This window comes from Arvicanthis niloticus, chromosome 8 (assembly GCF_011762505.2).
Source record: "Arvicanthis niloticus isolate mArvNil1 chromosome 8, mArvNil1.pat.X, whole genome shotgun sequence".
Classification (NCBI taxonomy): domain Eukaryota; kingdom Metazoa; phylum Chordata; class Mammalia; order Rodentia; family Muridae; genus Arvicanthis; species Arvicanthis niloticus.
In genome coordinates this window covers 54,942,686-54,955,769 of record NC_047665.1, presented here as the reverse complement: position 1 = coordinate 54,955,769, position 13,084 = coordinate 54,942,686, and the positions used below count along the sequence as shown (strand labels likewise).

The window sequence follows — 13,084 nt, the reverse complement described above, 5'->3', positions numbered from 1 at the left end:
GATCTCAGGTTTCCAGTCTTTCACAGAAAGTAGCTTTACCAACCAAACTACATCAAGGATTCAAAGAAATTGTTTTCTTTCTTTTTTTAATAATGGGAATTGAGCCCAGAGCCCTGTACATACTAGCCATGAACTATGCCACTGAGCCATGCTCCTAGCTCTGTGTATTCTTAAAAACCTGTTAAACTCCTAACCCCTAAACAAAGCAGGGACTCCATTATTTGATGACAGGGTACCAGCTAAGTTGTCTGGACACTGGCAAACTAAAACATTAGGTTTAATCACTTGAAAAGGGAGACCATGATTTTGAATTAGAAACTCTTTGGTTATAGAACTTATGTTAGAATGGGCTGGTCAATGATAGAGAGGATAGCTCAGGCATGATGGGAGAGAGATGAGAATGGTTGATGTCTGGCAAGATGATCAATTCTCAGCATCCATATGAATGCTCCAACTGTCTGTAATTCCAGTTCTAGAGGATCTGGCATTCTCACAGAAACATGCATTCAGGTAAAAAAATCATCAATGCACATTCAAAGATTCAAGGCAAATCTTTGTGCTGGAGAGATGGCTCAGTATTTAAGAGCATTGTCTGTTCTTCCAGACATTCTGAATTCAATTCGCAGCAACCACAGGAAAGCTTGCAACCATCTATGCTGGATCTGATGCACTCTTCTGGCATGCAAGTGTACACCTCTCCTGGACTATATCCTGACATATCATAGCCTACATTGGATTAAATGAGACAAGTCTTGGGATCTTTTCAATTAAAGAATAAATTACATGTTACTTATGCCAACAGGCTTCCACAATCTCTTTCTCATAGTTTGATTTTTGTCATGTGTCTTTGATCCGTGTTTCATTTAATACCCTGCTACAACTGATGTCTTCAATATTTCCCATCCCCAAAATGCATTTGATGGTAACTGAGTGATGCTAACCTTGACCATTACAATCACTTTCTTCTTTTAAAGACTCCCTAAACTGACCTTGGGAGAATCTGTGGTTCCTCATCTGGATGTTCCTTATAACATTGCCTTCACCAGGCAAGGAATAGGCAGAGAACCACTGTCCTGTTCCCTTATAAATTTCAAGAGCCTAATGTTGAACAGGAGGTTAGCTGACCAATGGCCTCCTCAAATCAACTTATAAAGAGCCATAGGTAACCCCTGAGACTTAGGTATATGAGTTGTATTGTAAATATGTCAGTTGGGACCAGGTTCCACAAATGCTCACGTTGATTATTTGTGATTTTTTTTATGATGGTCTAAATTGCCTTCATAGAGAAGTTTTCTTGATGTGGAATAGTATTAAATTTAATGTTGAGAATAGGAACAGGTATTTAGAATTTAGTTAGGGATTATAGTGGTTTAATAAAGTAGCGGTTATAGGTTTTGCTTGAAGGTCTATGATTTCACTAGTCCTGGGCAGCGGGCTAGGTTTTCAACACTAGGAATGTTTTCTCCATTGTTAAGTGGGTATTAATTAGACAACTGATGATTATTACAAAAAATATGAATACCACCACTGTACACTTAGGGTTATTGTACCATGGTAGTGGTCATGTTAATTGGGATAACTCTGGGCTCTCAGTAAGTTGGGTAGATGCTAGTAGTGGGTGTTATAGGTTCCAAGAAGATTTGGTCATGTTCAGTCGCACTGGATCAGTCCTAGGCTTCCCAAATAGAACAAAAAGAAAAACAGCTTAAAGTTGTTGACTTTACCTGGATAGGCTCAAATGAGTTTCAGGAATTTCCTTATATGGGAGTGCGAGCCTAGTGGTGTTACACTTTTTTCTTAGTGGGTTTTTCAACTTTATGGTTATCTAAATTTCTCATTTATTACACTGAATCTTGGGTAAAATAAACTTTCAAGAGATGTAGACCTTTTTTTCTAAAAGTGCCCACACTGAGGGAAATATAGGTAAGAGACAACAAAGAAAGAGAAGACTGCACCTGTCAGAATCAAGGCCACTGTTGCCCAGCTTGGTCTGCTTTTATTCTGAAGTCTGTTCTTGCTTCCTTGTTTGCTAAAACTCATGCTAGACTGCTTGGTCAATTGTTGTGCATAAGAACTTAGAGTGCTGTTGAGCTTGAGACAAGATAATAATTTTTTATTCAAAAAATTAGTTCAAGCACCTAAAAATACACTTCATAATTCCACATGCAAATACAAATATGTATAAATACATAGCATGATGCTCCACCTAATGAATATTTAGTGTTCCAATTTGAGCTATTCCTCTGAGACATCCTTGTTTACTCAGATCATCATGCAGACTGTTTCTATTCCAGCTGGGGGAAGATGAAGATGAACATGGGAAACATATTTTGACACAGTGGATATCTGTGCCACATGAGAGATGAGCAGTTGGAAGGACAATGGAAGAGGTGAGAGAGGGAGCCTCAGGGGTACTGGAGAATATGGGAATGTGCCTCTGGGTGTAGGCATTCTTTATGTTTATAGAGAGTGTTATTGGAGTTCCTGCGATGTGACAGAGGGAAGTAGTGTATTCAGGACAATGCGAATGATTGCATTCTGCCATGCCACATCACAGCTTCTTAGCAAGTACCCAGGGATCTTGTGTGGCTGTCACTTACTTCCTCTGTCATCTTTAGTCTTTTGGTTTCTTCATGCTCAGTGTCAGGGGTCATGCAGGCAGTCTCCCTGGGGCGACTTTTTCAGCATTAGTGTGATGATGATCAAATTCAGGGTTTTTCACACTCTGGCAGGGCTCTGCCCACAAGCTATATGTGCAGAGCTAGATGCTGTTCTTTTAACAGCTCATTCCTTCATTCCTAGAACATGGAGACGTGTAAGGATGCAGGATTGGTCAAGTTCATTGGGGTGTTCAACTTTGACAGCAGGCAGCTGGAGAAAATTCTGAATAACCCTGTGCTCAAATACAAGCCTGTCTGCAACAAAGTGAGACCCTCAAATGCCTCTTTACCCCACATCCATTTCCTTATTTCAGTTCCGATGCCTTCCAATGAATGAGCTACAACAGCTATGAGGATGAAACCTGGTATCAAGCTCAGGTTTACACACACACATACACACACACACACACACACACACACACAATCACACATGCACATGCACATACAAACACACACACACAATCACACACACATATATGTATTCATTAATTCATTCATTTATGAGCTAAAGCTCTTCTTTTTATTGTGTTTATTCCTTTAGTTTGTGGTTAAATATCATGTTCTTTCTTTGTTAAGAATAGAATATTATATGCCTTTTTTGTTTACAGATGTGTTCCAAACTCTTCTTTAAGTGCAATTTATGAAATCATGTGAAATAAAAATTCAAAGAACACTTAAATAATTTTCTAAATGTCTATGTGGTGTTTCCAGCAAGAATACTTATATCCATGGATTTTCTTTGTCTTATTTATACTCACTTTTTCTCTAATTATGATGGACTATCAGTCTTGTTGAATAAAGTGACAATAATTTTAATCTACCTTGTTGTATTTAAAAATATGACAAATTACTTCAACAATATGGATGTTTAAACTGGATAAGGACAGTACTAAAAGACACTCCTATATGCAGGGCAGATCTTTCATGATGGGCATCCTTAGACAAAGAGCTGTAGAGCTGTAGGCAATTAGAGATTTCTAAGAGTCTAGAGCAAAAGAATTAGTCTTGCTTAGGATAAGCTCCTTAATTGCTTATCTAGTACCAACTAGTCAGCCATGAAATTATATATATATATATATATTCACTAAGTAGATTCAACAGACTCTCTCTCTCTCTGTGTATGTGCGCATTTATGTGGGTGTAGTAATAATTGAACAAAAGAGACCATGAATATAAGAAAGAGTAGCAGGGAGACATGTAAGACTTCTAGAGGAGAGAAAGGGGGTGGTGAAAAGACATAATAATATTTTAATTAAGAATAAAAATATGATTCTCTGACTAGATAATTCATACACAAGTATATATAAATTTCATAATTTATTATTATTTACGTTGATTATATCTTGCAGTGTTTAGATAGGTCTTTCAGTCTTTAGGTAGGTACTAAATTTGTCCATCAGTTGAGACAAAAAGTTTTGAAATATTGAGAATTTTAATATGTAACTATAATGGGAGTTTTCAATTTTAGGTGTCTTTTTAATATATTTAAAATTTTTCTTAGTGTTTTCCTATTAGGGCATTTGGGTATATTTTGTTAGGTTTATTGATAGAAAAGTGGTTCTGTTTATCATCTCTTTATAATGTATTCTCAGTTCTCTTGAATAACATCAAATTTGTATTTGCTGCAGCTCCTTTTGTCTATACTTGGCTGCTTCAACATATCTGAAAAATGATTTTCTTGAACTTTCATCTGACATCCATTGACCACTTGAGTATCTTTCTTGATATTTTTAATACCTCTTAGAACCTTTTTGTAAATTAAAAAATTTCCTTTCAGAATAAAATTTGTTTCACTTGGGATTTAAGATTTGCAAATGTGGAGTGTCCTGAAGTGTTTCTAATTGTTCAATAGGTATTTGAGTTTCAGCTACCATCAGAGGATATGAAAATCCTAGATAGCCTGAACAGAAATTTAAGATATGCACCTGCTCCCTGTAAGTCACTCTGATAATTTATTTTACTTTATGTCTTTTCCTTTCTCGTGAATGCTTGTTCAGAAACCAAATACTTCCTTAGTCTCTTGAAAGCTTCCATTAATACAGTTATTTTAACAATTCTGATTTTCCATGTCTGAGTTACAAATATGTTAATACTGAAGATAAAGTTTATGCAGGAAGAGATGTAAAACAAAGGGAGAATATATATAGTGGAAAAACTCAGTCACTGATTAAATTGATAGTCATTAAAAATATTTTCTCTGAAGGTTTAGGCACATCTCCTACTGAGGACATGGTTATATAATCTGATAGTCCATACAGGTTTCAAATAAAGACAAACATGGAATATATAATTCCTTGTTACTTGGGAAGACTTTAATTGTCAATAGAAATAAACATAATAATGTTCAAAAGTGATAAATAGTTTGCAAAGACAAGCATGTGTATTATCATTGCTAAAGAGTTTTTAATTAAAAAAGCAAAATGAAAGATAAGGTGGGACGTAATGCAAGTCAGTCAGAAAATGGCAAGCACTCAGGAACTCTGACCACCTATTAGACAGTTTAGTAAGTAATGATTTTTGTCAATTTATGTTTTGTAATGGTGCTAATGTATAAAGATCTACAAATTATATGATAACCTTGCTCCTTAGACTTAGAAATCTATCTTATCAATGACATTATTTATCTGAATTTAACAGAAATTATTATATTTAATGAGTAGTGCATAAAAACAAATGAGTTAGTTAAATGAAAAGATAGTACCTAAAAGCTGAATTGTCCACATTATTTTGTAATGATTAATGTTCAGACTCACATTAAACAGGATATTCCCTTTATGCTTTTATTGACTGACTGAAATGCGACCCATTCCTGCCTTCTGTGCTTTGGCAGACTGACTGTAGAAGCCAAAAGAAAGGAGCACTTTGTGAATGTCTACTCTCTGGATCATTCAGATCTTGGCAAGAAAATTTAATATGAAAAATTCAGTTATAATATTTTTAAAAGATTTCCTTTATAGTCAAGTTTATAAAAATAAAAATAGTATATTCCACAATTGGACAGGAAAACAAAGTGGTCAAGCCTAATGATAGCATCATAAATTTCTGCTTTTGTTACCATAGAAATAAACCCAAGAGTTAATGTTTTACATTTTTCTTTTCTTTTTTAGTGGAAAGGGACACCCAGAATATCCCTTTTCTGATGAATTTTAAGGTGGAGATCTGTGTTATGACTTCTACACACAGTTTCAAAGTTATATGAATAGTGACATGTGTGACACCCCAGAAGCTGCTGATTCAACATATGTCACTTCTGCTTGGTCTGAGCTGCCTGACAGGGCTCCTTCAGCCAGATGTGTGCCCACCAGTCAGGAACATAAGACATTACATTTTCATCATTCTTTGACATTGTTGTAATGGTTGCCATAAAGGTCTTTCTTTGGTCAATATTTTCAGTGTTTCTTGTGTGATTAGTTTCCTTTTGAATGATTGAGACAAAAAATTAACTTCTGTGGAACTCTGGTGATAGAGTTTAGGAAATGAGAACCTAAGGGGAAGTAGTTTCTACACAGAGACTGTTGGCTCTAGAGAAGTTGGAGTTATCAGGTATTTATGAGAGGGCTCATCTGGCCTGTGACACATTGCATGAAGTCCATGGTTCTCAGTATGGAAGGTGAAGAATTCTTAACTAACCAGCAGAGTCTGGCTTCCCTCACACCATCTAAATAACAGAGTTCTGGATTGGGGAATGAGACATTACCTAAATAGTACAGACCCATGAGATGTCAGGAGGGATTGAACAAGGCCCTGATCTTTGGGTATAGTGTTATGTCGTTAGGAGTCATTCTGTTGCTATGCTGCTTTATCAGAGTAATAGTCGTAAGTTTCCCCTGATTGCCATGACCTATCTAGTCTCAGGTTCTAGTCCTCATTAACTGTGCCAAGTATGGGTTACAACTTGTGGAGTAGGTCTTAAATCTAACAAAGCATAGTTGGCTCCTTCCATAACAATTGTGCCACTATTACACAGGTATATCTTGTAGGCAGGTCACTGTTATAGGTTTTAGGGTTGTAGCTAAGTGATGTTGATGATCACTTTTCTTCTCTGATAGCATAAAAAATACTCTCTAGTACCATTGCCGCTATTTGGTAGGTTGAAACTTCTAATTGGGCCCCAGGTTTATTTCTCCATGTTTAATAACATAAGTATGATCTTACACAAAAAGCCTGCATATGTTTACAGACCCTAGAGCATCACCTCATTTTCATAATAATAAAATACAACTTCAAGTACATAAAAACTTCAATAAAAATGCCAAGATATTAAAAAATAAAATAAGTGTGGCAGTATGAAGTTTCACATTCACTTATATAAACATCAATGATCTACTTGATGTTGGCTAAGTAACGTTGTCCAGACTTTTGAAAACAGTCAAATGTCTACAGCAACAAAATAAATCGGCAAACATAATACATGAGATTTCACTTGGTAAGCAATTTGACTGTGTTTTACCCAGCCTTACAAAACATGCACAGTGAGACCTTGGTCCTTAGGTCCCATCCACAGTTGTATTAGTCACAGCTCTCTAGAGTCACAGAACTTACTGAATGAATCTTTATATAAAAAGGGAATTTATTGGAATGATTTAGAAGGTACAGTCCCGTTAACCCAACAATGGCCTGCTGTGAATGGGAAGTCCAAGAATCAAGGAATTGCTCAGTCCCATGAGGGTGGTGGTTCAGCTGGTCTTCTATATAAGCAGGAATCCTGAAGGAGTAGGCTCCAACAGATGTGCTGGCAAAGTAAGTGCAAGCAGGCAAAGAAGAACAAAGCCTTCCTTCTTCCATTGTTCTTATGTAGGCCTCCAGCAGAAGGCACGGTCCAGATTAAAGGTGTGCCTCAAGATCTGGATTAAAAGAGTATAATTTCCAGCCTCAAGATCTGGGTCATAGGTGTGCCCTCCATTTCTAGATTGTGGTTTATTCCAGATGTAGTCAAGTTGACAACTAGAAATATCACAACGGGTAACCAATTTCTTGCTTCAAATCTGAGTAGCCCTGGAAGTTACAATATTATCTTATTGGTCCCATGCTTGAAGATGCATCAGAGCAAAGTTTATCATCTGTAAAATGACTTACCCTCTCCTCTCAGCCCTGGAATCACTTAGACAAATGAGGAAACCTTTGGTTTATGGAGCTGTTTTTTTTTTTTTTTTTTTATCTTAGAAATAATTTACTACAGAATCTTTGTAAACTACAGAAAGTAGATGGAAATAAACTTGGATTTTATTTGCCCTTGAAAAAATTATTGACCAATATCTGTTATTAGAATATGGAAAATAGATCATGATGCTACATTTGAGGAGAACATTTGATAGCCTTTTGGACATCAAACTGTCTCTTGTTCTTTTTTTTCTTCCCCTTTTAAGAATGTTTTCTCTTTTAAGACAGATTCTTTTGTCAAACAATATGTCCTGATTACAGTTTCATCCCCCCATACTCCTCCAAGCTCCTTCCAGCCTCCCCTCCCATCTGTACCCACACTCTCTCTCTGATAAGAAGAGAGTGGGCTTCTAAGAGATAAAACCAAACATAAAAGAATAAAATATAAGATAAAACAAAAACTATCACATCAGAGTTGAACAAAGTAAGTCAACAAAAGGAAAATATCCACCAAAGAAAAGACAAGAACCAAACCTATTCATTCATCACTCAGGATTCCCATATATACACTAAACCAAAAATTATAAATTGTATGTCAAGGACCTTGTGCAGACTGTGTAGGCTCTGTGCTTTCAGGTTCAGTCTCTGCGAGTTCCCAGGAGTTTTCCACAGCTGGTTTAGAGGGCCTTGTTCTCCTAGTGTCGTCTATGGCTTCGAGCTCTTAGACTCTTTTTTTTCTTTTATTGGATATTTTCTTTATTTACATTTCAAATGATATCCCCTTTCCAGATCTCCTCTCTGGAGCCCCTATCCCATCCCCCCTCACCTGCCTCTATGAGGATACTCTCCTCCCTACCCACCCACTCCTGCCTTTCCTTCCTGACATTCCCCTACACTGGAGCATTGATGCCACTCAGGCCCAAGGGCCACTCCTCCCACTTATGTTCAACAAGACCATCCTCTGTCACATATGTGGCCAAAGCCAAGGGTTCCTCCATGTGTACTCTCTGGTTGGTGGTACAGTCCCTGGAGCTCTGGAGTGTCTGGCTGGTTGACACTGTTGCTCCCCCCATGTAGCTGCAAACCCCCTCAGTTCCTTCAGTCCCTTCTCCAACTCCTCCATTGGGACCCCCACACTCAATCCAATGGTTGGCTGTGAGCATTCTCCATCTCTCCAGCCTCTTTGACTCTTTCTTCCTCTTTTTTTCTTGGGTACCCTGAACATTTAGTGGAGGGATTTGATGGAGACATTCCATTTAGAGCCATGCATTTCAAAATCTCTCTGTATAATGTCTGACTGTGGGTCTCTGTGTTTGTTCACATCTGCTACAGGGGCAATGTTCTCTGATTATGGCTGGGCAAGGCACTGATCTATGAATCTAGCAGAATATCATTAGGAGTCATTTAATTACTGACCTTTTTAAGACCAGTAGTATGTGGTTTTACCCTAGGTCTTGGGACTGTGTAGTCTGTGGTTCCTGGTCACCCAAACAGTTTGAGATATGAATTTAATCTTGTGGAGTGGACCTTAAGACAAATCAGATGTTTGCTGGTTACTCCTAAAAGCTTTGTATCATCATTTCCTTGGCATATTTTACAGGCAGGACAATATTGTAGATCAAAGGCTTTGTGGCTTGGTTGGGGTGTGTTTCTGTTTTGGTGAAGAGTGACTTCCCATATCACAGACACTAGAACATAGGGGTGAAGGTTGTATGTAGGCACCAGTTCAACTTCTCCATTTTCAATGAACTTGGTGAATGTTTTTTTCAGCAATGAGTCCTTGCTGTCAGTATGTGGAGAGCAACTGATTTGTCAACAGCTTGGATTGTTTGGAGAATTCCATGGGACCAATTTTGCCAACAACTCAATTGGATGCAACCCAGTCCTGGTTACACGAAAACTCTTTGGTAACAAGAGATGGACAATTAGTACTCCATCTCCCTATTACTAGAAGACTTCATTAGGATTACCTTCATATATTTTAAGAAGTTTTCACTGCATTTTCATTACAAATGCCTCCCAGTTCTAGGTGTCTTGTCCCTCATTCCTTCTGTCAGCCTCACCTCCTCTCCTGTTTGCCACCACATCTTCCCATTCCCACCTCCCTTATCCCCACTCCACTCATAAAACCTACTCTATTTCCCCCTCTCAGGAAAATCTACATGACCCACTACATCCTTTCCTTTATAGTGAACCCCTCTGTGTTTACAGCTTGTAGCTTGATTATCTTTTATTTAATTGCTAATGTCAACATATAAGCAGATATTTACCATATTTATGTTTCTGCAGCTGGGATACTTCATGAAGGATGATTTTTTTTTCTAGATCCATCTATTGTGCCTGCAAATTTTATGTTTGTTTTTAAAGTCTTCAGAAATACTCAGTTGTGTAACTAAACCACAGTTTTATCATCCAGTTTTCAGTTGAAGAAGATCTAGGATGTTTACATTTTTCTGGGCATTATGGGTAGAGTAACAATGAACATCACTGAGAAATTGTTCTTGTGGTTGATGAAGTGCCTTTTGGGTGTATGCCCAAGAGTATATTCAGTGATATAGCTGGATCTTGAGGTAGTTTGATTCTCATCTTTCTGAGGAACTACCATACTGAGTTCCATAGTGGTTGTACAACTTTTGACTTACACCACCATTGGAGGAATGTTCTATTCCTTACTCCACATCTTTGCTAGCATGAGCTGTCACTTGTTATAAATCTTAGTCATTCGGACAGGTATAAGATAGAATCTCAAAGTAGTAATCTCAAAGATTTGCATTTTCCTACCAGCAGTGGAGGATTGTTCCCCTTTCTCCACATCCTCTACAGCATGTGCTGTCCCTTGAGTTTTGATCTTAGCCATTCTGATTGGTGTATGGCACAATCTCAGGACTGTTTGATTTGCATTTCCCTGATGTCTAAGGATGCTGAACATTTTTTTTTAAAGTGCTATAGGCCATTAGAGATTCCTTAATTGGGAATTCTCTGTTTAGCTCTGTACACCATTCTTAAAATGGGTTATTTAGTTTGTTGGAGTCTTATTATACTTTGGATAATAGGCAAAGTATTGGGATCTAGAAATTGGCAGCTGAGACTTAGGAAAGGAAAGGGCTAGTGTTCTGGAGGGGTTCACAGAAGTGAGGGAATCAGAGTGTTTTACTTGGATCAACTTATTTAGTCTCTCTCAGTTGGGAGTAAAGGGTGAAGAAAGCTCACCAAAGAAAGCCAGAGACAGAATTGAGGATGAGACTGGGAATTGGATCTGGAAGAGGAGGATGGGGAAGATCTATAGTCAGCCTACCTGCTTATCTGGCAGGAGTAGCCTGTCAGTTAGCATTAAGTATTGCTGGAGTAGGGGTGGAGGCTAAGAGAAAGAAATGAATGAGGGAGGGGAAGTTAAAAAAGAAAGATCTGTGGAATCCACCCTAGATGTGGAGAGCTTGGAGGTGGGGAAGAAGCCTGCATCACATGTTCTTTGTTGGAGCTAGGGAAGGGATTACAGGGTTCGATTTGGAGGAGAGGAGGAAGTGGTGAAGGTCTTCAGTTAAATTTCCTATTTTCACTGGAATGCCCAGCTGGTGTGTTCCAAGGAATTCCTTCTAGTGTTGGAGGCTGGGATAATGGGAGGAGTTGGGAGAAGGAAGGATAGAGGAGGACTTTCTGATCCATTGGGGTTAGAGAACTGGGGGATTGAATCTGGAGGAACAGAAGAGAGGTGAAGACCTTCATTCAGCCTACCTGCTCCTCTGGAAAGAGTTATCTTTGAACTAACAGAGCATGCCGTCTGGGGTCCAGTGCTGAGATAAAGCAATGAGCCAAGTTGGGGGATGGAGATGGAGATGGAGACCTGTGAGATCCACAGGAGATGGAGTGTTGGGCAGCAGTAGGGAAGGCTGAAGCATGTGTGCAGTTGTAAAGCTGGTGCTGAAACATGGGACTTGGGTCTGGAGGAATAGAGGAGGGGTGAAAATTTTCAGTCAGTACCCCTGCTTGCCTCGCAGGGGTGACTTTAGGTTCACCTGTTGGATTGGGGGCTGAAAAAAAGTAACAGGTAGAGGGAGGTGATTAGAAGGGGAAGATCTTTGGGATCTAGCAGAAATAAGGTGAGGAAAGGCTGAGACAGCTGTTCTGCTGCAGAGCTGGAACAGAGGGAACAGAGGGAAAGGTGAAGATCTGTAGTCAGACTACCTAGTTCTCTGGCAGAAGTGGTCTATGTGTTCGTAGTGGGTGCCTGATGGATTTTCAGAGTGAGACAAAGCTTTAAGTTGGGAGTGAGAGGTTAGGAAGGGGAAGACTATGGGATCCACATGAGATGTGGGCAGATGGAGAAAAAGGGTTACATACAGCCGGTGTTTTGTTTCAGAGCTATAGATGAGGCTGGGGGATTGGATTTGGAGAAGAAAAGGGAATGGTGAAGGTCTTCAGTTAGTTTAACTATTTTGCTGGTCTGCTCAGCTGCTCTGTTCCCAGGAATGCTTGATATTATTGGAGACTAGAATACTGGGATGAATTCATCCAGGGAAAAATGGTTGGAGGAGAAGATCTTTCTGCTCTCAGAGGAGTTAAGAGTTTTCAAATATTTTGAGTGCTTTGAGAAGTATGAAAATTCTGCTGAAGTGAGGAGTGGGTGGCAGAAAATTATTTTCTTCTTTAGCATCAACTAAGCTATAACCTTGTGTATAATTGGCTTAATCCTTTCAAAAATATTAATTCTATAACAAGAAACTGAGAAAGAGTGAGTTCTATCTATTGTCCACTGAAAGTCCAAATCTTTCTTCCTTGTTTCCTGGCCGTTCCTTCATTTGTATGCTGCGATCATGTTGTGTCTGGCAATGCAGAATGCAGTAAAACAGGAAATTATATAGTAAGCAAAGAAAACCCACATTTCCAAACACCCCTCTTAGAAAAGTTCCATCCTGTGATTTGTCAACTATTCTCTTGATTTTATCTTTTGCTGCACAAAAGTTTTAAACTCTGATGACTTCTCAGCATTTTTCCTTTTGTTTCCCATAACTTCTAAATATCACAGTCTAGTCTAGCATCATAGTCCTTGGTTTTATTGTCTTATCATCTAAATTGTAATCTTGAATCAATTTAAGATGGTTTGCATATATAATGTGAAATAAAGGTCTGAATTCATTGTTTTGCATTTTAGATTTCCATTTTACTCAATTCCATCAGTTAAAATTTGTCTTTGTTTCAGTGAAAGTCTTTAACATTTTGCCAAACATCAGTGGACAACATGCATGCATATTAATTTCTAGGTTCTTATTTATTTATTTATTTATTTATATTGGATATTTTATTTACATTTCAGATGGCATCCCTTT

At 38.2% G+C, this 13,084-nt stretch overlaps 1 protein-coding gene across 9 annotated transcripts in view; it reads left to right on the top strand.

Annotated features, from left to right (window-relative positions):
- LOC117713780 (aldo-keto reductase family 1 member C13-like) overlaps nucleotides 1-13,084 on the top strand; it is a 54,694-nt gene that overhangs the window by 25,790 nt on the left and 15,820 nt on the right. For 3 of the 9 annotated variants that reach the window (XR_013112257.1, XM_076939400.1, XM_076939401.1), the window contains one exon: nucleotides 2,295-2,390. The exons of 1 other annotated variant lie outside the window; for it this stretch is intronic. Coding sequence is in view for 4 of the 8 variants with exons in the window: in XM_076939400.1 (XP_076795515.1) it covers nucleotides 2,295-2,366 (72 nt within the window). In the remaining 4 variants the exon portion in view is untranslated. Of the gene's footprint in view, nucleotides 1-604; nucleotides 629-2,294; nucleotides 2,391-2,802; nucleotides 4,242-4,512; nucleotides 4,595-5,767; nucleotides 12,904-13,084 lie in introns of those variants that run through there. 5 more of the 9 variants (XR_013112256.1, XR_013112254.1, XR_013112255.1 and 2 more) reach the window with 4 other exon arrangements.